The following is a 26,182-nucleotide window of genomic DNA, read 5'->3' as shown; positions in this document are numbered from 1 at the left end:
GCGGCAGGCAGCGCATCATTCCACTACATCCCATTGGTCAATCGGCATCCGCCTCTGCCCGGTCAACGATGGATCCATAACCCCGCCATCTTTCTCCGGCAGGCAGCAAAGCTCCATGTGCTGACGAGTCTCACCACGGCAGGCCATTGAGGCCGCTCACGGTACATCCACATTTCGCCTGCACCCAAAGGAACCTCCAACAACTCAGCCTCTTCAACTTCTTAGCTTCGTACCAACAGAGAGACTTGTCATTCGGCCTTTCGAGCAATACTATTACTTGATTTTCGCCCTACTTACCGACCACTTATCATTCATGGACATTCCAAGCCACGAGCCAAGGCATCATGTGGCTTATATGGTTCTTGAAAGCCATCGATCGATGGAATTGCTGTTGGTTTAGGAAGCGTTCGGTGATCTGATCTGATGGGTTCAATCTATCTACGTCCGCACTGACCATTCATCACCTTATCGCAGAGTCAACAAACTTCCCCTTTCGTTCAGGAGCTGAACATCGAAGGCCATGAGCGCAGACAGAACTTTATGAACCTTTTTCACATGTTCTCTTACTTTGTTCCCAAACATTCATTCCTCTTCGACGCCCCTTCGACGCACTTTGGTGGGCTAGAATTGGGATTCGCCATCGGAGATCCGAACGCGCACAGGACCCTGCTGAGCCTGTAAGACTTGGCCGCCAATCACGTTCCTCGGTTCCCTCTGTAAGCGCCCTCGTCCCGCGCTTGCACTTATTGCTCCATGGCCCCATGAAGACAAGACGGCGCTCTTCCCTTCCTGTCATCTTCAAGGCCCATTGATTGGGCACTTCATCTTCTCCATACACCCTGAAGCTTGAATTAGAAAGCAGCCCGCACCACAGCCGCTATGGCGGACGCGCAACGAGAGGCCATCTGGGGCACTGTTCAGTCAGTCCCCTGCTACACTAGGGTAGAGCTGCTCAGGTACCAGTGGCACCCTTCAATACAAATGAGTCTGGACGCCGACTTGACGTCCGCGCCAGATGCTCTTTTCTCCGATCCCTTAACTTTTTCTCCCCCGTTTTCTGACTGTGAATCTGTTTGAACCTCTCTTCTTTTGAACCGGCTTCTCACCATAGCTATCTCCATTCTCTGCTGGTGGTCTCACAAACTCGGGCAACACAAGTGATCTGCAGTCAGCTTCTTTTATAAGTGCGGGGAATCCCTCGAGTTTACTCCAAAAGTTCCCATCGAGACTTGGCGAGGTTCATCAAGACAAGGACCATTCCTTTAACAAGCTCAAAACTATCTGGGAAAGGATTCCTGTGTTCGAGAAAAACAAACAATCAATATGTCTTACTATCCTCGTGAGTATAATACGCTCTTCAGTTTGTTATTGTTATATGATAAAGCTAACAAGTATGTCAGCACCTCCTGGAGCATCCGGTGCTGCAGGTATGTTCCAATGTTGAAAAGCGGATGGAACAGTTGATACTGACGAGGACAACAGCCCCTGCTCAACACAGCTACCCACCTCCTCCCATGTCTGCTCCTCCAACCCAGACAAAGTTCTCTTACCCATCTCCTCCGACCACCCAGCAGCAAGGAAGGCATTATCCTCCTCCTCCTCAGTCCGCCGGCTCGTCTGCCACGCCGCCGCCCAAGTCATCCACTCCTTCGTACCCCTTTCCTCCTCAGCAGCAGCAGCAGCAGCAGCAACAGTATCAACAACCACCACAACAACAATTCTCCCCACCACCGGCCCAGCAATTTTCCCCACCACCGACTCAACAACACCAGCAATATGCGCCACCACCAGCCCAGCAGCAAGTGCAGCAACCGCAGCCTCAATACGCGGCTCCCCCAGCCCAGCAGCAACATGCTCCAACCGCCCTCCCTCTGCACATGAGGACCGATTCCAGCGCGTCCCGAACTTCTGCCCACACCCCTCCTCCTCAGCAACAGTTTGCCGCTCCTCCGCCGTATGCTCAAGGCGAGCAGCAGCCCCAGCAGCAGCAGCAGCCAGCACCCACACAACCGGTTGGTCTGGGGTTGAGCACTTCGGCAGCGGCTGCCATTACTGGTGCACCCGCCGCCGGACAGTTTTCCGGTGTAGGTGCGGTGTCGGATGACGTGGGAACGTTCAATGGTGGCAGTTACCGTATCAGCCATCGGGATTGCAATACTATTTTGACTGTGCAGTTGGCGATCGGTTGCCCGTTGGATGCTAAGCCGGGTATGCTTTCTCTCTTGAAATTCACTCCATAGGTGTATCCAAACGAGTGTGTACTTGGCTAACAGTCTCTATCTTATTCTCGCACAGGATCAATGATCGCCATGTCCCCCTCCATGTCCCTCAAGGGAGCCTACAAGTTTGGCTTGAAGAAACTTGTTGCCGGCGGCGAGATGGGCAGCTCGACTTACACCGGTCCGGGTGAGTTGCTTTTGGCCCCTGCCATGCTCGGCGATATCACGAGTCTCCGCCTGGATGGCTCCCAGACCTGGTCTGTCAGCCACGATGGATACCTTGCTTCGACGCAGAACGTCACCAAGGACTATAAGCGCCAGGGACTGGGAAAGGCCATGTTCTCTGGTGAGGGATTGTGGGTGTACAAGATTAGTGGCACGGGGCTGTTGTGGCTGACGAGTTTTGGTGCCATTGTTCGGAAAGATGTGAGTTATCAGTTGTCTGAAGTCCGAGTGGAAGGGTGCGGGTTGCTAACAGAGGAGACAGCTGGCGGACGGCGAGAAGTACATTGTTGACAACGGCCACTTGGTCGCATGGAATACCAAGTACGTTCTGGAACGTGTTGCTTCCGGCGGCTTACTATCGGGCTTCGCTTCTGGCGAAGGACTGGTGTGCAAATTCACTGGCCCTGGAACAATATTCATCCAGACAAGGAATGCGGTTTGTCAAACCCCACACCAGCTTGATACGTTTGGACATGACATAAACTAACTTTTATAAAGACTGCCTTTAGTGCGTTTATGACCGGTCAAACAGCAAAGGCCTAGAGCTGGATTAGGATGTAGGAGTCGTACGGGAGAGTGATACCTGTGGCGGTCGCATTTGAGGCTGTGAACCTCGCATCACTTGATGTCCTTTCATTCTGTTTATTTTGAGTTTGTTAGCGATGTCATGTCGGCTTTGAGATGTGTTCGGGAATAGTTAAAATGTCAGTATCAGTGAACCATGAGCCTCTTGTCCTGTCCTTAGACTAGAAGCTTGACAGCTTCGTTTCCGCTTGGCAACCTATCGATCCGCCATGAATGAGGTTTGGGAAACAGGCGACATAGGCCTGGCTCTCCAAACAATGATACGAGAAGATCCCACCGGGAAAAGACAGACTGAGAAACTTTGAACAGTGGAAAGAAAGTCCAAGTTTGCGAGTAAAAGGGTCTTCGGTGACCGGCTGGCTTTCTAGGGTTAGGGTCAAAGCAGCATCGCGCCCAACTTCACGGACAAAATTACGCCTGTGATTGGCCAGCTTTTTAATTGATTTTGTAAGAGCTGCGCGTCAAGGTAACTTTAGACGCGTCTCCCAGACCAACATCATCCCCAGTCCACGGCTTCCAACCGACAACCTCCCACGTCAGAAAGCCAGGAGGACAGTCCTACCAAGTCTCCATCATGCTACGATCAAACGTCAGTCGCATCGACCCCAAAAGGCGAAACGTCCTCGACCACCGCAAGAAACAATTCGCAGAAGCCGCCTACAAGGACACCGATTATCCCCATCGGCTCAACTTCTACTCGACCCCTCCAACAGCCGACATCACCATTGAGCAGTTTGAACAATGGGCCATCGACAGGTTACGAAGTATGTATCATACCACGCTCATATCTCAGTGATCTACAATACTGGGCGTGCCTCTAAACGCTAATCAACCTCTTTCTTATCATAATCCAGTCCTCGCCGAACTCGAAGCATGCTCCTTCCGTAACAAAACCCCCGCCGAGACGGCCTCGCACATGAAACCTTTACTCGACAAGTACCTCCCGCTCGACACCAACAGCTCCTCCTCCTCCCAGCTCTTCGCCCAGCGGCAAAAAGACCACTACAGCCACTTCATCCTTCGTCTCGCTTTTGCGTCCACGGAGGACCTCCGACGCCGCTTCACCCGCGTCGAAACCATGTTATTTCGCATGCGCCTGAACGCCGACGACGGTCGCGAGCGCGCGGCTTTTATAAACTCGCTTAATCTCGACTGGGAGACTGTTTCGGACGAAGAGAAGCGCGAACTAGCTGCCGAGTTGGCAGCGACTGCCTCCTTCGGCGGCTACAAAAAGGGACAACAGCAGCAGCAGCAATACGAAGAAGACCAACAAACATGGTGCAAAGTCTCGTGGCTGCGCGTCCCCGAGCTGGTCGAACAGCGGCGCGTCTTTCTCCGACAAGGCTACGCCTACGTTCCCGCGCGCGAACAGCAAGCGATGGTCGTTTCGGAATTCTCGTCCCGGCTGGAACGACAGCTCGAGTTAACCGCCCGGGCCCTTCCCCGACTAGACGAAGACGACCGCTTGACGCCCATCCTGGCACACTTGTCCAAGAACTTTATCACGCCCGACGCTTCGTACGTAGGTACTTCATCCGCCATCTCCTCGGCGGATATCTCAGCCAGAAACATCGACACGCTGGTGAACAACCACCATTTCCCCGCTTGCATGTCCCATTTGCATCGCACCCTGCGGCGGGACGCGCACTTGAAGCACTACGGTCGTCTCCAGTACACCCTCTTTCTGAAGGGCATCGGCCTCAACCTCGAAGAATGCTTGCTATTTTGGCGACAGAGTTTCAACAAAATCACCGACGACACGTTCAACAAGGAGTACCGGTACAACGTGCGACACACGTACGGCGACGTGGGCGGCGACAGCAATCGGCGCGGCGGCGGTTACTCGCCATATTCGTGCCAAAAGATTCTCACAGAACATCCTCCCGGACCGGGCGAGGCGCACGGGTGTCCGTACAGACACTTTAACATGGAGAATCTGCAGACGCTGTTGCAGCAGGGGATGGGGGTGACGGATCGCGGGGTGTTGAATGGGGTCAAGGAGGATAAGGAGAAGCAAAAGTTTCATATGGCTTGCAATCGGTATGTTTCTCCCCGCCGCCTTGCTGCTGCTACTCTCTTGACGCTGCTGGACTTGAGCAGTGAATTAACGCTGATGTGGGATACAACCCAGGGTATTCGAACATCTTCACAAGGAAGAACTCAAAAAGGCCAAGGATGAGGGTATCATGACTGCGGCGCAGCTTGAGACTATTGTCCACCCCAACGAGTACTTCAAGCGGAGTTACTTGCTGAAGAATATGGGCAAGATGCAAGGGGATGTCAAGATGGAGGGTTGAAGATACCATGCATGGTTGATGCGGACGAGCTTGAAAAGAGGTTCGATGTGGAAATATGGATGGGCATGGGATGTGGGACCCGGGTTTCTTTCTGTTGTAGTATTTTCTGGCGTTCAGGCGACATAGCGACGACATGACACTCGTACAAGTTCACCCACACACACATGTATGGGATATGATTTGATGAACATCATTAACTTGATCATATTCAACATGTAGATTTATGGTTCTGACATGCTATCCCATACCACGAGTACAGCAGACACCAAAAGAACTAGGCAACACATCACAGGTAATCAAAAGGTGAACAGAAAGTGGTGAGAAATGGGTATCAATTGTTTATTCTTTCTACTGCGGCAATGGCTTCCTGAAGCGACCTTGCAACCAGCAGCGGTACATCTTCAGCTTCTTTGCCCGGTTGACGAGCAATCTACGATCGACACCAAGGTCCTCAATCACGAAGCGGATGTCAGGCTCAGAAGCGTCCTCGACCTCACTGTCCTTGGTAAACAGCTTGCCCGACCAAATATCGGCCAGCTCGTCTTTCTCAAAGAAGTAGACGCGAGTGCCATCACCACGAATGTAGAAGTTCTCGTCCAGATAACGACCCTTCTTGAAGCGGACCTGAGCCAAGTCTCCTCTTCCATAGTCACGGAAGCACACTTCACCGCCGGGCTTGAGCACACGGTAGACATTCTCGACGGCCTTCTTCCACTGCAACGGGGACAATGCAGAGAAGATAAACACCATGAGGGCGACGTCCACCGAGTTCTCATCAAGGTGAGGGGGCAGCTCGTCGCCGGCCACGTCCCACACATCGGCCTGCATCTGGTCCGTGTTGTAGGCCTCGTGCGAGCGCATGACCTCGACGGCCTTCTTGGAGAAATCACAGGCGTGGATCTTCAGTTCGGGGTTCTTGTTCTTGGACAGGATGGGGAAGGCCGTGTTGCCCGCGCCAGCTCCTATTTCGAGGAGGGTGCAGGGGCCGTATCCCTCAGAGGTGACCTTGTCCAAGATAGGGAACTCCTGCTGAAGCCACTTGCGATCCTTGAAAAAGTTGGCGGTGTTATTCTTGTAGAACTGGTTCCACCACTTTGCAGGGTCCGAGTTGAACCGGTCTGTTGCAGGCAAGTTGAGTTAGCAGACTGCTCCAAGGTCTGGATGTGGTAGCAACTTGGTGTTTGTTTGAAACAGAACCCAATGGTAAAGGGCAAAATCAGATGGGAGCGAAAGACTATAAAATACGTAGTTGTCTTCATGAATAATTCAGATGAACTATGCTTATGATTGTAAATCATCACGGAAGCCCAAGAGAGAGGTGCAATGGGTATGAACCCCTCTCTTAGCGTGAACCATTGGGGAGAGCGAGGTGTGAAAGATGGACGAGTGGCTACTTACGCTTATCAAAGTCCGAGACGGGCGCATTGCGCTGCATCTCGTACTGCTGTTCAGCATACTCCTTGTATGCGTCATCAGTCTCGACATGATCCCACGCGTTGAACTCAAAGACGTCATCCTGCTCCTGCAGATAGCGAGATCCGAACTGAAACGGGTCGCTGCGCTTTTGGTTGAACTGGGGATCGTGGGACCGGTGGGGAGGCTGCTGTTCCTCCTGCTGCTGCTCAGGCTGCTGTTTCTCCTCGGCTATTTCGAGCTTGGAGATCTGGGCAGCGAGCTGCTGCTCGGGCTGTTGTTGTTGTTGTTGTTCATCGACGACAACCTGTGCCTCGGTAGAGGCGACAGGAGCGACGACGCCATTCGATGCCATGGCGAAGGACAATGTTGGAGGATCCTGGTTAGTGCACTGGTAAAAAGATGCAGCTAACAATCACCACTGGTCATTGAATGGCACTGGCTTTGTTGAAAGGTTGACGCAGCATATCGTGCTGGTTCTTGAACCGCGGAGGGAACGAAGAATGAAGAGACGGAGAGGAGAGGAGGGGGAAAAGATTTGCAAATTCCGAAACGAGGAAAAGTACAAAAAATGGTCCAGAGCCTGTGGAGCCAATTGGGCTGTGGAGGGGGCCCACCCAACTTTGCACTCAGTGGGCACAAGCTCCGACTGTCTTATCCTTATCTACCCCTAACCCTGGTTGTCCATTGAGGTTGTCGCATCAAGGAGCTGTCCCTCACTCGCCCCCGAATTCGAATCTGGAGATAACTCGCAGACAAATACTTGAAAATCGATAGAATCAAGATCTTGATGCTGGAATACGACCAAATGTGTGAAGTAGATATGATTCAGCGTTCTTCCCCCAGCCGAACCGTTCGACCTTCGAGTCCCGCAGCAGCTGCCGTACCTTCCCTACGGCTCCTTCATCCGATCTCAACCTCAACGCTAATGACCATATTAGGGACCCGGTTGGTCCCTAATTTCAACAACAACCGCTTGGTCAGATGGCACAACGGTCTACCGTTTGAGTTCTCAAAACTCAAAAACCTATTGCCTGTCCGGATCGGGAACGGTGTGCTAAGATACGGAAAGGGGTCTTCACATCTAGTAGCCGGTCTACCTATATGGTATCTGGGAACGCTCCAGTCGACAGATGAAATCAAACGGTTCACCGATGCTCTGACCGGGCGGTTGTTGTTTTTTGCTCCTCTCCTCTCCTCTCTTGCTTGCTTGGAGAGAGGTGGTGCGTTCGAGCCAGTCGTCGATAATCTTTTTTTGGCTTCTTAAATTTCATTTGAAGACTACCGAACACATTCTAGTCGAGTATTTGTCGACACTAAGCAGTCTCCTTGCCCTTTCCCGCACGCTCCTCCCTCTTCTTCTCGATCCTCTCAAGCTCCATATCGATCCTCTTGAAGCTCCAGCTCTTCCAGAAGGGGGGATACAAGAACGGCCTAAGGTCAAATCTGTTGTCATCCGGCGCTATGATGGGGTCAGTCGAGGTACTTCGACAAATGGATCATGTCCGGAACTTACAGTAATCATTGCAATGCAATGCGGGAGTCAAGGTGGTCATCTTGTGCCTGTTGATGGCATAAAAGTGGAAAAACCTCTTGACCTTCTCGGCAACCTGTCTGGGGGTATAGAAAGGCGCCTCGTCACCCTCGACCTTCTCACGGTCAGCGCTCCAGTCGTGGACGAGACGCTGGAACATGGCATAGGGACCAAGCTTGTTCAGCTTTCGAAGACGACCAAAGACTGTGAGCTCGGCGTACGTCATTCCCATGTCGGCTTCGTCGCTTTGGACATATTCCTGGGTGATGGGCTCCTATAGTGCAAGGTCTGGTTAGGCACCAGGTTCATGAGTCGCTGAATTACCAAATTAAGATACGTACCAGCTCTGCAGTAGGGACAGCCGTCAAGAACCCGTGGAGGCAAGGGAGATCAAACTTCTTCTCAGCCCAGGCAATAAAGCGCTTCAAGTCTGCCTTGTCGATCGATCCGATGGGGTTAATGTCGGCACTAGAGCAGTCATACTTGGTCAAGTAACCACGAAGACTCTGTCACACGCATCAGTCACTATCCGTTGACTTGTGTGAACTGAGCATTGCCAAACTTACCTCGCCAACATTGGCACTTCCAAGAACCAAAAGACTGCCACCACCGGGCCTGCCACGGGCAGTCGGGAGGATCTGACCAAATTCCTACATCATACCGTTAGCATATGATTGTCTCTCGACCCAAGGATGGAACATCACGTACATAGGCAGTAACCATCCTGATACGAGCCTGCAAGCACTGCAGCGTCAAGTTCTCTTGGACTGTGCCGCCATGGACCTTGAACCTGGGCTCAAAATTCGTTGTCTGGACGATAAGCTTCTTCTGAGCCTCATACACATCGTCAATGTCGAGGTTAACATGGTAGCTGCCAATAGCGTCGGAAAGCTCCTTGGCACGTCCGCGAGTCTCGGCAGAGCTCTGCTTGCTCATGCCCATGTAGATGGTAGTGAAGACCTGATTGCAAAGCTCTTGGGGCGTCTTGGGAAGCTCGCCTTCCTTGCCATACTTGCAGATACACCTGACATCATCAATGACTTGCTGGTTCCCGTCTTCGATGGCTTGAATAACGATACGGCACATGGAGAATACGAGAGTAGCCGTGGCGCAAGAGTCGATGCCTCCGCTCAGGGGCACCAAGTAACCCGCTGTGCCAGACCTTCGGAGGTAATCCCAGAGATAGCAACCACCGCACAGGGCAATCTCCTCCTCGACTGAGTGATACCTTGGTGGCCTGGGAAGGGTGGGCTTCTTCCAGATATCGGTATCTTCATCCTCAGGGCTGAGTTCGAACGAGGTCTGGATCCTCTGGTACTTGGCATTCGAGGTAGCCGCCTGCAAGCCACGCGAGATGGAGGACCTGTAAGCTCTGACTTCTTCCAGATCGACAGTAGCAGTAACGACCTCCACGTCGTTGAGACTGAACTGTGAGCCCTGAGCAACGATGTTGCCGTTGACAATGATCATGGCGCAGCCGTCAAAGTAGAGGCGTTCACCATCACAACCTTGTTGGTTGGCATACAGGTAAACACCGCCCGACTTGCGAGTTGCCTCCATGATAAGCTGGAGACGAACGTCGAGCTTTTGCAGGGTGAAGTGAGAGCCACTGCTGTTGGTGATGATCTCAACGCCGTCAAGAGCCATGTCGATGTGAGGAGCCTTGGGAGTAAAGAGCTCTTCGCAGGTCTCTGCACCGAAAGCTGTCTCGGGGGTGGAAATGACAGCGTCTCCGAAGAGAACGTGGGTTTCGCCCTGGATTTCCTGGAGGATCTTGGGCAGATGGAACAGTTCGGTTTCTCTGGGACGCATCCAGGGGGTGAAGTGTCTCATCTCTCTGTAGTTTCCATCGTTGGCAAGCCACATCTTGGGTCTCTGTCCATGTTTGTGAGTGAAGAGTCCGTGAGCTAGAAGTAAGGGGTATACTCACGATCAAGAGGATCTTTCCGTTCAGCAAAATAGCCCGGGCATTATATCGGATGTTCCGGTGGAGGATAGGCAGACCGACGTCGATGAGGATGTCATGGCAGCTCTCATCCTCCAACAGCTTGCGGAGCATCTCCAGACTGTGGGTGTAGACATCGAGCTCGTGGAAGTGATCCAAACTTGAGTAACCGCATATCTCTAGCTCAGGACCGACACGAAGTCTAGCACCGGCCTTCTTGGCGAGATGGATACTCTCAACGATGCGTTGAAGGTTTCCCTCCCACTGTTTGTTCAAGTTAGTACTATGCTATGAAAATATGATGAAAAGGTTGACGAGGGTTGACTTACATCTAGAACCCATTGGTTCAGACTGCAGGTCGCAACCGTCACCAGGTGCCCTCCCATTTCCGATGAATCGGGTATACTGTCGACAGTTATGTGTAAGAGAAGGACTTGTAGGGGAGGGGTTGCAGACGACGAAAATGGTAGTGCCAGGTGGGTTGAGTCATAAAAGTAAGTACTCGACGCCAGCCTCTACTGGACAAAATGTCGGACTTACTTTAATCAAAGGATACCAAAGTGATCCGAGACTGACGATGTTACTGATAGAATCGCGGCCCGTCCCTTGTGAGGTTCGGATGACGTTCTCGACGAGGACCGTGGACGGGGAGACTGGGGTCTCTCGGTGGAAGATGGGACGGATCCGCTATCAGTCTGTTGGTGGTGATCGGAAAAGATTCGGCATCAACGGGGGGTGATTAGACTACATGTCACATTCAACTCCCCTCAATGATAGATGATCATGGAATCTCCCTCATCTCTTCCAGCTTACCCAGACTCTTCACATTAATTCTCGAAGTGTCTGGTGTCGTGATAACTTGGTCGTAGAGGTAATCGATTGCAAGTCTTGATGTCAGGTCGTGAATTCAGGGTACCCCGCAGAGGTGCTCTGTTGGGCTAAGAACATGGTTGGAATAGCAGATCCTTAGCAATCAACCGGCACCTTGAAACAGGCATTCAGCGCCGGCTGCAATCTCATACAGCACTGTCACAGTGTAAAATTAGGGGCAACACATGCACAGTCCGAATAACAACAACCCAACCCCGACCTCGGGACAAGTTCCCCGAATTGCGACGGGAATGCCTTCAAAAAGTTCCCAGCTTTGTTTATTTCGGCGCATTCGGGTACGCCCAGTCGCCACCCTTCCATAACCTCCACGAACCTTTCTAGCCTCCGCTTCTTCCTAATCACTCAAATAACAAGAGAACCCGGCACCGAAAACATCAACAGCCAACCTCCACCACCCTGAACCGCAAACATCCTCTCCCAACTACGATAATCGCGGCGCAAACCACCTTCCTCGACCGTTTACTCAGTCCACGAGACTTGTCCTCGACACAATGCCACCAAGGCCTACTCTCCTTGTTCCTCCAAGCGTAACGCGCTTCCTCAAACCCCGAACGAGCATCGTCCGATCTCTCTCCTCCCTCACCACCACAATCACAACCAGCAACACCACATCCTCCCACCACACACACCAGCGGAGGATATCCTCACCACCTACACCAGTAACAACCACTACCGCCACCCGCTCTTACTCCTCCTGGCTCCTCTCCGCCGTCTCCTCCGCCGCCTCTGCCCTCAACAACGGTTCTCCCGGTGGTGGTGGTGGTGGTAACAACAACGCGCCAGAAACCGTCCTCCGCGCACGCCGCATCCTTCCCTACCCGTCTGCGCACCTCTACAACTTGATCGCCGACGTTTCCTCCTACAGCCAATTCCTGCCGCATTGCAGTCGGAGCGTAGTTACCGCTTGGGCGGAACAACCTACTATCACAGCAGCAACATCACCCGCCGAAAAGGGTGAGGCAGGGACAGAAACAGAGACAGAAACGCAAGAAAATGGAAATGGAAAGACAACAAAATGGCCAGCCCGCGGCGACCTAACAGTAGGCTGGGGTCCCTTTACCGAGTCCTACTCGTCACGCGTCTACTGCGTTCCGGACGATGGCGAAGGGTTGGGCATCGTGGAGGCTGTTAGTGGGAATGCTACTACTACTATCCCTGCTACTGTTCTCCAGCAATTTGGCTACCACCAGAGTTCGCCGTCAGATGATACGACGGAGAAGATGGAGGGCTTGTTTGAGAGTCTGGTGACGAGGTGGACGGTGAGGAGCGTGCCGCCGGCTCCAACTCCGAAGAAGAAGAAGAGCCAAGGGGGAGGAGAGGGCGTTACCGACAACGACAAATGGACAGAGGTGGCGCTGAGTGTGAGGTTCAAGTTTGCGAGTCCGGCGCTGGGGTTTGCGGTGGGACAGTTGGCGGGGCAGAAGGTGGATGAGATGGTTGCGGCTTTTGAGGAGAGGGCTAGGAGGACTTGGAAGAGGTGATGGGGCGAAGGAGGATTGATGTCTGGTAACAGGATGTCAAGCCTGGATTGACGTCGAGGGGTTTCATGGTAGTGGTCCACGGCCCGGGTCGACCTCATAAACTTCGCTGGATGAATCTTGTTAGAGGGAGTTGATTAATATCCCGGGTCAAGAAGATCCAACTGGGGAAGTGTTGGGAGTACTAGACTAGACTAGATGGCATGGCGAGCAGCGCTGCTTCTTGATATCACTGTATTGTTACCCTGACTAAGACATAGACGGCGTGGCTTGGGATTGCAAGACATAGACATGCTATTGTCAGGAATGGACAAGATACCCTACCCAAGTACATCACATTACTGAAAAGGGTTCTGAATTGGCAAAGGCATAGTGGTATGGTCCAACGATGCTCCATCTACAGCAAGTGTCAACACCAGAGGCATTCATTCACGTTGAGTTTAGAACACAGCCTCCCAAGTACTGATGTATTGCAAACCAAAACCTATGCCAATCAACATCGAACCACCCCCTTCCTCGTCAATCAACGTCCCCGTCCATCTCCACACCCACATCGACATCTCTTCCCCTACCCTGGCGTAACGTATACATAGTCATCCACACATGATCTCGTACCATGAATCACATGGCATCAACTACATTACTTGTCCATTTCTCATCCATCATCACGCATCATCCCATTGCACTACTTTTTCGTCATAAGATTTTGTAAACGAGGCAAAGCGCGTTAGAAAGCCCCCCCTAAAGGAACGCCTCTGTATCCGCCAAAAGAATAAACAAAAAAACAATGTCAAAAGCCAGATCAAGCAGAGAAAGAGGTATCAAAAGCCAAAACAAACAAACACCAAAAAAAGCGACGATGAAAAAGAAAGGGAGGTGTAGATCGGCTCTTTGAATCAACCAGCGTGGAGGGTTTAAGAGCCGAATGGGTGTCGTAGTCGATCACCCATACACACCCTTTAAATCATCGATGACTCCGGCGTCTTCGCCCAATGGACTCGCTTAGTGCTTCTTCCTATTCACAACCCAACACGTTAGCTTTTCTCTCTCCCATTTGATAACCATCAGGGTAAGGGACCGGATGGATACCTGACAAGGACATACTTCTTACTACTACTACTCTTCACCGGCTTCCCGCCCGCCATCCACCCCAGCACCGTCGCCTTCGTCTCCTTTCTGCTGTGGCTCGACGAATGCTTCGACCTGTGCTGCCTGACTTCGGGTTCAACATCGACCACGATGGCCGCGGGTCTCGGCGGCGGCGCAGCGGCGTGTCTACTGCCACTAGGAGGCCAGCCAGGCGGGGGCGGGGGCGGGATACCTCCTCCTCCACCACCACCACCCATGCCCATACCCATACCAGGAGGCATTCCCATAGGCGGACGGACAGGCTGCCCGGGAGGGAACATGTCGTGCGCCATTCTGTGCCCGTGTGCGTCCGAGATGCCGGGTGGCATACGAGAAGCGGGTGGGGCGCCGGGGAACATGGGACGGCCTTGGCCGGGGAGACCACCCACCCATTCCGTGACCACCGGGGGCACCGGCGCCGAAGCCCGGGGGTAAAGCACCGGGAGGCATCTGGTTGCGGAGGGGCGCTTTGTCCATGGGCCACATCTGCATGGTGATTTGCCAGTCCGGCTCGATGACACGCTCCCAAACGGACGGGAGGATTACCTCGCCGTCGGGGCCGATCAGGTCGTAGTGGCCTTCTTGAACGTGGGGGCCGATGACGTCGACGTGGAGGAAGGCTTGTTTGATGAGTTCTTCCATACCCTGCGGGAATGTGTTAGTAAAAGGAGGGATCAGGGAGGGGGGACGGAAGCAAACAACATACCTGCCACGTCTGGCACAGACGGAAGGGAAAACTGAACTTGCGGCCTACAGCGTCCTTAAATCTGATGGGGGCCTTATCTTTCTTCTGTTCAGCCTCCTCCTCCTCCTTCTTCTTGGCCGCCTCCTCGGCCAAGATCTTCTTCTTGAGCGCCTCTTCGGCAGCCTTTTTCTCTTCTTCGGCGGCCTTGGCCTTCTCGGCAGCTTCCCGGGCCTTGTTCTCGGCCTCGTCCAGGAGCCGCTTACGCAGTGCCTCCTCCGCCTTCTTGCGCTCCTCTTCTGCGGCCGCGGCTTTCGCAGCTTCCGCTCTTTCTTTTTCCATCCGCTCGCGGGCTTCGATCTCGGCCTTGAGCTTGGCCTCGGCCTCGAGGTGCTTCTGCCACTCCTCAAACTCCTTCTGCTTGCGCGCCTTCTCGGCTTCTTCGGCCGCCTTCTTGGCTGCTTCCTCGGCCGCCTTCTCTCGGTCGGCTCGGATGGCGGCAGCGATCTTTTCCTCGGTCTCCTTAAGCGCCCGGTCCAGCCTCGCTTTGGCTTCATCCTCCAGCCGTTTCCTCTCCGCGGCCTCCTCCGCCGCCTTCTTCTCGGCCGCAATCCGCTGCAGCTCTTCCTCGGCATGCTTCTTCTTGAGCTCTTCCTCCTTTGCCCTCACAGCCGCTTCAATCCTCTGCTTTTCAAGCTCAGCAGCGATCTTGGCAGCCTCCTCCTCGCGCTTGCGCCGTTCCTCAGCAGCCTTAAGCTCAGCCTCAAACTCAGCTCTTGCCTTTCTCTGAGCCTCGGCCAGCGCTTCGGCGTGTTTCCTCTGCCTCTCTTCCTCTTCCTTGCGCGCCTGAGCGGCCTTCTCCTCCGCCGCCCGCTGCGCCTCCTTGACCGCCCGTTCCATCTCAGCGTTCTGCTCCTCTTGGCGCTTCTTCTCCTCTTCGGCGCGTTTGCGGTCCTCTTCCTGCTTCTTGCGCAGCTCCTCCTCCGCTTTTTCGCGAATCTTGCGCTCAATCTCGCGATTCTTTTCCTCTTCTTCTTTGCGCTTCTTCTCAAGTTGAAACTCCTCTAGTTGCTTCTTGAGAGCTTCCATTTCTGGGTCGGGCTTCTTCTCGGGCGCCGGGGTTGGTGACTTGCCCGGGTGTTCGGTGGGTGGTGGTGGAGGGGGTTGGAACATGAGCCCGGCCATGTGGCTGGGCCCGGGGGTACCGAAGCCGCCTCCGGCACCGTAGTAACCGAGAGCGCCGGCGGCGGCGCCTGGTCCTCCTCCTCCTCCGTAGGGCATCATGTCGTAGAGATGGCCGCGCGGGTTATGTCCACGCGGGTCGTGGCCGCCAAAGTAGTCATCGCCGCCACCACCACCGCGTCTGGTTCTGGCGAGGGTGTCGTTCATGGGAGAGGGGGCGAATGGGTTATTGTAGTCATAGGGTACCATCTGGTTTCCGAAGTGGCTAGGCACATATCCAGCATGGCTAGGAGCGTAGGCGCTGTGACCCGCGCCACGGCCATAATAGCCGGGTTGTGAGTGATGTCCATGGCCGCGCCCACCGTACCCTCCAAACTCGTCCCCGTACTCCGACTCCATCGGAGGAGGTGCCGTCGGGGCGCGATAAGAGTAAGATTGTCTCCCTGAGGAAACTAGATTCCGGCGCGACGCAGACTCGCTGCGTTCTAGTAGTCGGGGACTCCGAGCGCTATGGGTACTGTGAGAGCGAGAGTGAGGAGAGTGAGGAGGCAGTGGTGAATGCCCGTGATGAGGGTGAGGATAGTACTCCGCGGTCGCCGAGGCAGAATCCGAAGGGTCTATTTCGTCGTAGTGGTCATCCCAATGGTCGTCTTCGGTGGACTCGTCGTCGGTCACCTCCTCATCGTCCTCGTCATCGACTACCGAGTCGTCGCGGCCGTACCCGTACTGGTACTGGGATGAGTCGTATCCGCTCGATGATGTGGTTGAGGAGTACGCAGGACCTGGGTTATTGACAGTGATGTTGATGGATCGTCGGCTCCTATTGCAGGCGTAAAGAGAGGAGGAAAGGGTCCGGGGTTAGCTGGTTCCAAGAAGGGAGAACAGACACAGGCCAGGTAATGTGGCGCAGTCGCGATGTAGAATCGAGGATCCGGACCAGACTTACGACATTGGGAATGTGTATGGGTATCACCCTTTGCTCGTGACAATCTGCAGGGAGAAAGCCGGAGCAAAGGGAGCGGCGAGGGAGGTTTGCCTGACAATAGTTGAAGCACCAACTAGCAAGGAGGACCACCAAGGTTGGTGTGCTTAAGTGCGGTCCAGTGCCGGTACTGTAGTTGCCTTGTTTCCTTGCTTGGTTACTCGCAAAAATTGGAAGCTGAGGTAAGAGGGTAGCAGCCTAAGAACGGAGATGGGCGGTAGGAGTGTGAAGCGGAGGAAGAACGAGCAATGGAGGAGGGTGGGGGAGCGGGAGGGACGATTGAGGGCTCTTCAGACGGCGCGGAAGTGTCTATGACCTGGATAGTTTGGTAGCAGGGTATGTAGCGAGTAACAAGACCCCGGGCGGTGAGTGAGTGGGCAACGGGAATGAAGAGCGAACACAACCTGGAGGGTGCGGGAAAAAGATACTTGGGAGCGAGTGGTGAGGTGTGGTGGTGGCTTGCGCCTCCCGTGCTATTGCTGGTCGCGGCAAGTTTTGGTGTAATATTTGGATGAACGTGGATGATTGGTCACGTCTTTTCTCTTCTGGTCAACCTCAAGGTTGTTCAGAGTGACTCTTCGGTACCCGTATGAAGAAGCCGGAGCGAGTAAGCCGAAGTCGAAAGGATCTCCGTCTTTCGCTCGAGAGCTGTTGACTTATAAGCTGCAAAGCTCCAGTTCGAACTAGGTTACTGGATTTGGTAATCTTTCGGTGTTCTTGAGACTGGGATAATGATCCAAGTGGCAAAGGCAATATGGCTGAGGGTAGAGATACTGGCAAGGGTGGATGGAAAATAGATTGGCTGGGATATCAGGTCAGCATGAGAAAGTAAAACGACAGCAGACAATGTGCCGCCGTTTGGATAGCGAACAAGGGATCTAGATCAGATCGACAACGAGGGGAACGATAGCGGGGCAAGTCGAGGGTTGAGGAGCCAGGCTATGTAACAGAGTTGACAGGGTTAAGAAGGCTCACTGTTGTCTCGGACAGAGGGCCTGCCTGAATTGGTGGGTGTAGTGTAGAGACGAGAAACGGATCCGAAAATGGGCTAACAGTGAAAGAGGACGTGTCTGAAAACGTACCAGAAGTGATCTGACAACACAACGCCGAGTGTGTACCCTGTGGTCTTGGCTGTTAGTGCCCAATCAATGAGGGGTTGACTAACATCTAGAAGCCTCAGAGGTTCGATAGAAATGTCACAAGAGAGTCTGGGGTAGGTAGCGTGGACTGCGGGAAGCCTCTTGTCTCGCTAGACGTCCCGATCTCACGGAAGGGGGAAGGAGTGAGAATTTGCAGCCAACAACGACAACAGCAACTTGACAGTTGCACCGAGACAAACCATGGCCGGATTGGCTGGCCTGTCCCTTGACCTCGTGTTTATCTAGGCGGTCGGATCGGTTCGTGTTGAGCGCCTCCAGAAACTGGACTGTCCTTACGATCGATTCTTCACACCTCCCTCCTCACAATGCCCTAAAGTTTCCCCGCGACTTTGCGAGCTGCCGACCCCGCCAAGACAGAGGAACTGCTGATAGAGGACAGCAGAGAGAAAAGGGGGAGATGCGTGGTTCAAGAGAAAGCAATCAAAGGAGATCACCACGTACCGTTGTATTCCTGTAGGACTGTGTGGGTTTCTGGTTGGCCGGCTTTCGTTGCGCGGTGGTTGAGAGTTCGTGGCGATCTAGGCGTCTTGTGTATGCGAGGTGGTCTAGAATTTCTCAACTGTCGACGATGGTCGGCATAAGGTTGGCTACTTCACTGGTGAGTAGTTACAAGACTTGAAGCGTATTGGACCGCTTGGGTCTTGTTAGATGGTCGTAAAGTAGCAGCGGGTGAAGCGCGAGATGTGTTCACGCCGAACGTATGCACAGTCTGTAGTGCAAAGGAGGCAGGGAGATGGGATGCAAAAAGAGCCGCCTAGTACCGGGGGTACAGAGTACTCCGTATGGCAAGACGAACAGAAAATATTTGTTTGGTTGAAGGAGGGTAGACCAAGTGAAGTACTGCCGGCGTCGATATTTCGGGTCCAAGGTCAGCGGATGTAGCTGTAGGCAGCCGTCTTGCCGTACGTATAGGAATATTATTTCATATGGACTACTTGCCCTTGCAAAAGTACAATTCCTTCAGCAGGAAGCACTACTACGGAATTACATACGGCATCCTTCCGTGACGCGAGCTGGACGATGCTGGAAGAGCCGGGAACAGGTATCAGCGGAGGGAACACACAGATAGGTGCCTCATGGTTAGGCCTGAGACGGTAGTCTTGTCGCTGCGTCTCAGCAAGGCTGGGGGAACTGCAGCACGACGGAAACCGTGTGTAAAGGCGGAGCGTGTTGTCCTGCCTGCGGTGCCTAGAGACAGGTAACCCTGTCCTCACCATCCTTACACTAAGCACTGATAGATATGGCCTTACCCGGCTTTCTAGATTGCCAGACTCTTCCGTAGTGTAAGTCGATTGTATTCTGATGGCTGAAAGGTGACGGCCTTTTTGCGGAAACTCGATGCCTTTGTGTCCTCACCGAGTGACTGTACTCACCACTCATGAGGCAGCAGGAGCACAAGCGACCAGGCAAACGACTCCATCGTGGATAGTGAATCAAAGAGGTGAGAGTTTTGGTTTCAGAGGGGCTTGGCCCGAGTTGATGCGCAGGGCAGGGATACTGAAAAGGTTTAGTCTGGTGACGGAAAGGAAACTAAAGACTGGGGAGACAGGGGGGATGGTGGGGATGGGCGACGACCCTCCCTCCGTCGTTGCTGACACACTGCATACCGCCCAAAGATGTCAACAGTACTAGATATTGTGAATCACACATATCGACTCTTCAGACTTTCAAGTGAGGCGATATCAAGAGTCTCCTTCGATAAAGTCTTGTTGAAATGAGTATGTCTTTTAAGTAGTCTTGCTTTCCTCCGTTATTTTTTAAGCTCAGATTGACTTGTGAGAGGGGAGAATGACAGAGTGGTGCTCAGGGCATTCGCATGTAGTGTAGTGTACGCTAACAAGTCAAGACTCGCGCCACGGAGACAGAGACAGACTTGAAGATTCTGGATAATATTATCGGCTGCTGTTCCGGATTGCTTATGAATAAGCATCATCCGACTCGGCGCCGGCCATGCGGCAGAAAGGTTGTGAAACCATTCATGGTGATCTTGAAATCCCATAACTTTTCTTGATTCATTATCATTATTACCAAGGACCGCTTCAAAAGACACCCCCCAGAGTAAGGCATCAACTATTGTCAAGGATACCTCGTCTTGAGTCTGTACATGGTGTTGGAAGAAAGAAAGTGGAAGATGAGCCGGTGTCATGGCCTGGGCTGTTGGCCGGTGACCATGTTGCGATATGTACCGCGCAATGCGTAGAGCCAGTCAGATGTCGTTCCGAGCTGAAACCCGGCCACCAGTTATAGACGCATTTTTCTGCCCAAGAAATTGAGAGAATTTAAAAAAAAAAAAGGGTTCATGAAGGGTTCGGGAGATTTCGCAACCTGCATCAACGCAACAGTCGCGGGCTTGAAGGCGTTCTCTTTCTGGTTGGGCTGAGAACGCCTGCGCCGCCCGTCTTACCACCGGGCAAAGGATCGCCTTTGGGCATCTACTGGCGCCACGTGAAGCCGGACTTCTTGATGCCTTTTCGCTGCCCAAAGACCCACTGCGTCGACTAATGCAGGCAGGAACCAAAGTACCTTGCAAGGATACCAATGATGCTCACTCGCTAGTCCCAGCCATCGTCAAAGAGGCCGTTCCGATTGCGACGATGGCCTTCCATTATATGCGCGGTGGATGTCCGTAACACATTGAAATTGTGCCAAACAACATACATCCAGCGGGCAATGAACATATCGAATCGGTCACTGGACTGAGCGCCGTACCGTTTGCCTCGTTCAATGGCAGCACATCTCACCTCTCAATTCCATTTTGTGAGAGCAGTTCACGGGCAGCTGCAACCTCACGTTCGTCATAGCCGCGCCAGCCTCTGTCCTTCAGAGTGCTATGACGAACGATTTCCGATAGCTTGGCGGTCGCAAGCTCATCGAGACGCTCAATTGTCTTGGGATCAGGCAGAGTGAACTCGCCATCGTCAGTCTGCTTGGCCTGTTTGGCCTGTTCCTTGAGAAGCCTCGTGGTGACCTGGCAGACGGTCAGCACATATTATTTTGTTCGCCCATGACGGCTATCGGAAACTTACTAGCTTCAGCCCATAGTAGCCACGGAGATAGTCGTCGCACAGTTCAATGCTCCGAGCAAACCGCTTGAGCGCCTCGGCCAAGTACTTTTGCTGCGATCCACCGCCACTTCCCGAAGTCGTGGCAGCCATGTACTGCACCTCTCCCAGTCGTGCATGTATCTAGATGGGCTACATTAGCATAGGGCTTGGGCTGTTGGGTGAGGGAGGAGCGCATACGTTCCAGGCATTGGGCGACAGAAGGAGGACCTCTTCCAGGGCGTAGATGGCCTGAGAGTATAGCCCTTGTGTGAAGTAGAGATCCGACAGCTCAGACCAGGCCTCGGCATCGGTTGGGGAGAAGTCGAGGAGTTGTACAAGAGCCGTTGCGGCATCCGAGACGCGACCCATGGATCGTAGGAGGGCGATCCGGCGCTTTGTGATAGGCTGTAGACGTAGACATGGCGGGTTAGCAAATCTGCCGTCCGAGAACAGTTGGCGTAAACGGTCAGGACCCACGAGATTGGTGCTGTTTCCTTCCAGAATGGCATCGTACTGCTTGAGCACCGCTTCCAGCTCTCCGTTGTTCTCGGCCTGGGCCTCGGACAACAAGCCCCTCAAAGCCATGACTCTCTCATTGTCGGGGCCAAACCGTGCCTCCAGCTGATCCATACATTTTGCGGCCGCTTCATCATCGCCGGTTCGGAGGCACGCTAGCAGCAGATTCTCGTATGTTGCCCATTGGTCCACCGTCTCTGATGACGATCCTTGCAAGACAACGGGAGCTTGCTGTGCGAGTTGGAGAGCTTCCGAAGGAGGGAGCTTGGCCGGGTTGAAGAGCAGGGAGGGCGCCATTGTGTATATTCGATTTAGTTGGATAATCGTATAGTGGTCGGGGTTCGCACCGGACCAAGAATCACGTCGCTCGTCAAGGTTGAAAGGAACCACCAGTATGTCGTGACTTTGTAAACCGCTGATTGACAATTGGCGCAAGTATGATGGAGGCAATCGAAGTCTCGGCTTTAGCTTGTGGTCTGGAAGCTGTCGTCAAATGATGGAAGAGGAGAAGTTGATGGCCGGGGAAACTGAAGCTTCCACTTCTCTGGCGTCAATCTGTACAATGCTGGACGCTGGTAGACGTCGCGCGGCGAGCACTGCAAGCTGGAGCTGAATGCCCGCCCAGGCACTCCATGGATGGGTAGAGGTAGGTGGGGCAAGCATGTGGAGCTTCTCGTTTGGAGCTCTCACTGTGTCATAGCTGCTCTTTCAGCGGTAAAACAGCTGGACAGACAGTGCAATCTGGGGTTTTAGGGGACAGTCGCAAACTGTACCACTGCATCCTCACCTCAAAGCACAGGCAGGCAGAGAGAGGTCAGTCAGTTCAGAGGGCAGCCAGTGACGTGAGATAGCACGACCAGGACGGGGAGGGTGCCACATTTGTGAACCCACCACGGACATCGGATCTCCAGCAGCAGCGTCGTTGACGGCCATTGCCTTTCCAAACCAAGATCCGTCAAGCGTGTTTCGACGACGACGCCGACGACGACGACGACGACAAGTAAACCCAACGGCGTGACGACGAGAAGCGCATTTACTTACAACCCTCGACCCGGGTGGCGCCCACAGCATCTCCCAGCTCCCCCAACTACGGCCGCGGCAAGATGCGTCGAGTTGCGGTTCAGTCCAGACACAGCAACACCTCGTCCCCGTCGCCTCGCTATACCTCCAGCTTATACTAGACTTGTAAACACTTTCGATTCCTGTCACCCAAGTGGAAGTTCTACGCGAACCGATTGCTACCCTTGCGCCGCCAGCGTCAGGCCTCCCCAACTTCGATATAGTCCTCACAACACTGGGAACATCGGCAGTTGGGCCACCACAACCGCAACCATGTGCGTCAAGCTCCGGCTTCCGTCTGCACGAGTCGACTTAGCTGATGCCCCCTAGGTTCGAAAAGTCGCTGTACGACCTCATCCGAGGTCTGCGTAACCACAAGGGAAACGAAAAGGAGTACATCCAGAACTGTCTGAAAGAATGTCGTTCCGAGATCAAAAGCCAAGACATGGGTTCGTCCCTCTTGTGTTGTTGCGCCCGTTCAGTTGCTTTCGCTAACACATGCGCAAAGATGTCAAGGCCACGGCCCTCCTCAAGATCATCTACCTCGAGATGAACGGCCATGACATGTCGTGGGCTTCCTTCCATGTCCTCGAGGTCATGTCCTCGCCAAAATACCACCAGAAGCGCGTTGGATATCTCGGCGCCGTCCAGAGCTTCAAGACCGATACCGAAGTGCTCATGCTAGCCACCAACCTCCTCAAGAAGGACCTCTCGGCCTCCTCCCCGATCGTCATCTCACTCCCCATTGCTGCGCTGCCGCATATCATCACGCCCTCCCTTGCCCTTTCTGTACTAGCAGACCTACTGCCGCGTCTCAGTCACTCGCATTCGGCTATCAGGAAGAAGACCATTGTTACACTATACAGACTAGCCCTGGTATACCCAGAGACCCTCCGAGCAGCATGGCCAAAAATTAAGGAGCGACTTATGGACAAGCACGAGGATCCGAGCGTGACAGCAGCCATTGTGAACGTGGTGTGTGAACTCGGCTGGCGGAGACCCCAGGATTTCTTGCCCCTGGCTCCGCGCCTGTTCGAGCTCTTGGTAGATGGGGGTAACAACTGGATGGCGATAAAGTTGATCAAACTGGTAGGAGGAAACCTGGAGTTCCCACTTGACGGCGTCTTTGCTAACTTGCGCAGTTTGCAACCCTCACCCCTCTAGAGCCGCGTCTCGTTCGCAAGCTTCTGCCGCCCCTGACCGATCTGATCCGAACAACGCCAGCAATGTCCCTGTTATACGAATGTATCAACGGCATCATACAAGGAGGAATCCTTGGAGACTCTGAAGATGATGGCAGGGAAGAGATTGCTAGTCTGTGTGTTTCAAAGCTTCGAGGCATGATTACTTTCAACGGTGATGCCAACTGTGAGTACCTTTACCGCTTGCCTTTGTCTGTACAATTCTCACCATGTTATTCGCTCAGTGAAATATGTGGCTCTGTTAGCCTTCAACAGAATCGTGGTCACGCACCCGTTCCTTGTTGCCCAACAAGAGGACGTGATCATGGAGTGCATCGACAGCGAAGACATAACCATCAGGATCAAGGCTCTAGACCTGGTACAAGGGATGGTCAGCAGCGATAACCTGGTATCCATTGTCAGCCGGCTTATGAGGCAGCTGAAAACGTCCACAAACCCGAACAATGATCAGTTGGATGATCTGTCAACCGACTCGAGTGAAGAGATGGGCGCTGAACGACGGTCCCGGAAACGAGATGAGGCGCCTCCTCTCCCCGAAGACTATACGATTGACGTTATTGGCAGGATCCTCAAGATGTGCTCGCAAAACAACTACTCCAGTGTGGTCGACTTTGACTGGTACATCGACGTACTTACACAACTTATCCGGATTGCTCCGGCGTCTCGTAAGGAGCTTGACTCGGACGGCATGGCACTGGGGCCGAAATCTACCACGGCCGATATTTCGGAGAGTATTGGTAATGAGCTCAGAAACGTGGCCGTTAAGGTGAAAGCAGTGAGAGCTGCCGCTGTCCGGGCTGCCGAGCTTATTATTGCAAAGCTATCGATGGAGACCACGTCACACCAAGTGATATCAGGTTCACTGAAGCCTGTTGCCTGGATCGCCGGAGAATACGCAAATCTGCTCTCAAATCCAAGCGACACACTCAATCACCTGTTACAGTTAATACCGCGTATCAGACCCTCCGAGGTTCTCGCAACCTGCCTGCAGGCCTCCATGAAGCTGTTCGCGCTGATTGCTGGTAACGACCAAACATACTGGACAGCAGAACGAAAGTCCATGGTATCTCTGCTCATGGCGCGAGTCATCCATACATACGAGCCCCTAGTGCTTCATCCATCTCTTGAAGTCCAGGAACGCGCGGTTGAGTTTACTGAGCTCTTGAAGCTCACCGCCGAGGCAGCATCGGCACAGGCGTCATCAACGGACGAACTCGAACAAGACCCGCCCCTCCTTCTCACACAGGCGATACCCTCTCTCTTCCAGGGTTGGGAGCTGAACTCCGTCGCAGTTGGCGCTCAGCTGAATGTTCCGATGCCAGAGGGCCTAGACCTGGACGAGCCTATTCATCCCAACCTCAGCAGCCTGCTGGCGCAAGCGGACTCATTGATGCTTCCCATCCAGGAAGACGACGAATTCTCAGCTTACTACAACGAAAAGGCAGCACCAACCAGCATCTCCAGCGAGCCAGCAATAAACAGACTACGGGACGCTCCCGAGACGACATCGGGCTCCTACCAGCAAGCGACAGAGGATAGCTACCTTGACGCAGACATCATCGCCCGTCGCAAGGCCGAACGAGCAGAGCGCAACCGTGACGACCCTTTCTACATCGGCGACCTAGGCAGTCCCTCTCGCTCACAAGGCACTTCCACCCCAATACACAACATTCTGCAGAACGAAAACGGCCCCGACCTCGACATCGACTCCATTCCCATTATGAAGCTCGACCTTGGCGCCATCAGCTCCTCCGGCGTCGGCGGCGCCCCCGGAACACCCCAGCGATCCAAGGCACCCAAATCACGCCCACAAATCGTCGTCGCCGCAGACGAAACACTCGTCGGCAGCCGTCCGTCCACCCCGCGGACGGGAAGCCAGCATGACTCGGACGCGGATCCGTCTAGCGCGAGCGCCAAGTCCCGCGCAGCACGGAAGCTCAAGCAGTCCCTTTTGCAGGTGGATTCCAGCCACTTGCGCAACCTCAGCCTCGAAGCCAGCCATTCTGAGGATTCTGGTGGCGGTGCTCTCCCGCACGAAAAGCTCGCGGAGACAGACGCGGAAATGGCAAAGGCCATGAAGGAAGTCCAGCGGTTGAGGCTGGAGATGCAGAGGGCTAATGAGAGGATACACGTCGCTCAAGGGGTGCCGACAGAGGGGGTGGTGGTGAAGAGCAAGAAGAAGAAGGAGGGGAAGAAGGCCAAGTCCAAGTCGAAATCGGAAGAAGATGGTGCTGGGGCTGGTGAAGATGAGAAGGAGAAGAAGGTGGTGAAGAAGAAGAAAAAGAAGGCGGAGACGGAGGTGGCAGAGGGAGGAGGGGAAGGAGCACCGGTGGGTGGAGAGGGAGAGGGAGAGGCGGTGATTACTGTAAAAAAGAAGGAGAAAGAAAAGGTCAAGAAGAAGAAGCCAAAGAGGATTATACAGCTTGGTGATGAGGATGCTGGTGGGACTGGAGCTGGAGCTGAAGCTGGTGAGCCATAGGTTACAGGCAAGTCACAATGTGGAGGGGATAAATAGAATACTGAGGTCAATTAATGGTTATGAATTGTCTGTATGAACGTTCCCTTGGTGGGACTCAAAGTGAGATCGAAAATCTGGTTGTGAGCGACGATACTGCCAAAAAGAACAAGCAAACAGAACTG

The 26,182-nt window shown here is 53.6% G+C and overlaps 8 protein-coding genes across 11 annotated transcripts; 4 read left to right on the top strand and 4 right to left on the bottom strand.

The window, feature by feature from the left end:
* The first annotated feature begins 168 nt into the window (after positions 1-168).
* On the top strand, positions 169-3,369 carry NCU04645 (DUF124 domain-containing protein). The gene is made up of 6 exons (XM_954095.3): positions 169-1,339; positions 1,401-1,427; positions 1,483-2,208; positions 2,296-2,645; positions 2,707-2,880; positions 2,943-3,369. Exons 1-6 carry the CDS (start codon positions 1,324-1,326, stop codon positions 2,985-2,987), a joined length of 1,338 nt encoding a protein of 445 aa, XP_959188.2. The 5' UTR covers positions 169-1,323; the 3' UTR covers positions 2,988-3,369.
* A 144-nt stretch (positions 3,370-3,513) lies between these two features.
* On the top strand, positions 3,514-5,552 carry NCU04646 (DNA primase large subunit). The gene is made up of 3 exons (XM_954096.2): positions 3,514-3,793; positions 3,884-5,069; positions 5,161-5,552. Exons 1-3 carry the CDS (start codon positions 3,604-3,606, stop codon positions 5,324-5,326), a joined length of 1,542 nt encoding a protein of 513 aa, XP_959189.1. The 5' UTR covers positions 3,514-3,603; the 3' UTR covers positions 5,327-5,552.
* Positions 5,553-5,606: 54 nt separating this feature from the next.
* On the bottom strand, positions 5,607-7,261 carry NCU04647 (actin binding protein). The gene is made up of 2 exons (XM_954097.2): positions 6,725-7,261; positions 5,607-6,444 (listed from the first exon to the last, which is right to left on the bottom strand). The coding sequence occupies exons 1-2, from the start codon at positions 7,092-7,094 to the stop codon at positions 5,675-5,677; spliced, it is 1,140 nt and encodes a 379-aa protein (XP_959190.1). The 5' UTR covers positions 7,095-7,261; the 3' UTR covers positions 5,607-5,674.
* A 261-nt stretch (positions 7,262-7,522) lies between these two features.
* Positions 7,523-11,089, bottom strand: NCU04648. Of its 2 annotated transcripts, XM_011396372.1 has the most exons (8): positions 10,759-11,089; positions 10,548-10,623; positions 10,204-10,482; positions 8,982-10,148; positions 8,840-8,923; positions 8,615-8,779; positions 8,256-8,547; positions 7,523-8,201 (listed from the first exon to the last, which is right to left on the bottom strand). In XM_011396372.1, exons 2-8 carry the CDS (start codon positions 10,602-10,604, stop codon positions 8,056-8,058), a joined length of 2,190 nt encoding a protein of 729 aa, XP_011394674.1. In that variant the 5' UTR covers positions 10,605-10,623; positions 10,759-11,089; the 3' UTR covers positions 7,523-8,055. The 2 variants fall into 2 exon arrangements, with proteins under 2 accessions (XP_011394674.1, XP_011394673.1); XM_011396371.1 differs by having other exon boundaries at positions 7,979-8,201; positions 10,548-10,812.
* A 257-nt stretch (positions 11,090-11,346) lies between these two features.
* On the top strand, positions 11,347-12,911 carry NCU04649 (dehydrase). Its single transcript, XM_954099.2, has one exon. The coding sequence runs from the start codon at positions 11,601-11,603 to the stop codon at positions 12,588-12,590; it is 990 nt and encodes a 329-aa protein (XP_959192.1). The 5' UTR covers positions 11,347-11,600; the 3' UTR covers positions 12,591-12,911.
* A 128-nt stretch (positions 12,912-13,039) lies between these two features.
* NCU04650 lies at positions 13,040-18,572 on the bottom strand. Of its 3 annotated transcripts, XM_011396374.1 has the most exons (6): positions 18,163-18,572; positions 17,644-17,680; positions 16,526-17,363; positions 14,422-16,399; positions 13,692-14,360; positions 13,040-13,602 (listed from the first exon to the last, which is right to left on the bottom strand). In XM_011396374.1, exons 3-5 carry the CDS (start codon positions 16,528-16,530, stop codon positions 13,872-13,874), a joined length of 2,472 nt encoding a protein of 823 aa, XP_011394676.1. In that variant the 5' UTR covers positions 16,531-17,363; positions 17,644-17,680; positions 18,163-18,572; the 3' UTR covers positions 13,040-13,602; positions 13,692-13,871. The 3 variants fall into 3 exon arrangements, with proteins under 3 accessions (XP_011394676.1, XP_011394675.1, XP_011394677.1); XM_011396373.1 differs by lacking the exons at positions 17,644-17,680; positions 18,163-18,572 and having other exon boundaries at positions 13,677-14,360; positions 16,526-17,591; XM_011396375.1 differs by lacking the exons at positions 17,644-17,680; positions 18,163-18,572 and having other exon boundaries at positions 16,526-17,591.
* An 857-nt stretch (positions 18,573-19,429) lies between these two features.
* Positions 19,430-21,875, bottom strand: NCU04651 (tetratricopeptide repeat domain-containing protein). Its single transcript, XM_954101.2, has 4 exons — positions 21,243-21,875; positions 20,964-21,170; positions 20,748-20,906; positions 19,430-20,689 (listed from the first exon to the last, which is right to left on the bottom strand). Exons 1-4 carry the CDS (start codon positions 21,576-21,578, stop codon positions 20,459-20,461), a joined length of 933 nt encoding a protein of 310 aa, XP_959194.1. The 5' UTR covers positions 21,579-21,875; the 3' UTR covers positions 19,430-20,458.
* Positions 21,876-22,174: 299 nt separating this feature from the next.
* On the top strand, positions 22,175-26,129 carry NCU04652 (AP-3 complex subunit delta). The gene is made up of 5 exons (XM_954102.3): positions 22,175-22,615; positions 22,671-22,789; positions 22,849-23,429; positions 23,483-23,708; positions 23,767-26,129. Coding segments are annotated over exons 1-5 (3,183 nt in total). The 5' UTR covers positions 22,175-22,613; the 3' UTR covers positions 26,022-26,129.
* Positions 26,130-26,182: the final 53 nt, after the last annotated feature.

This window comes from Neurospora crassa, linkage group V, assembly GCF_000182925.2.
Source record: "Neurospora crassa OR74A linkage group V, whole genome shotgun sequence".
In the NCBI taxonomy this organism is placed as follows: Eukaryota; Fungi; Ascomycota; class Sordariomycetes; order Sordariales; family Sordariaceae; genus Neurospora; species Neurospora crassa.
The sequence above is the reverse complement of the archived record's forward strand: the minus strand, read 5'-3'. Positions and strand labels throughout refer to the sequence as shown.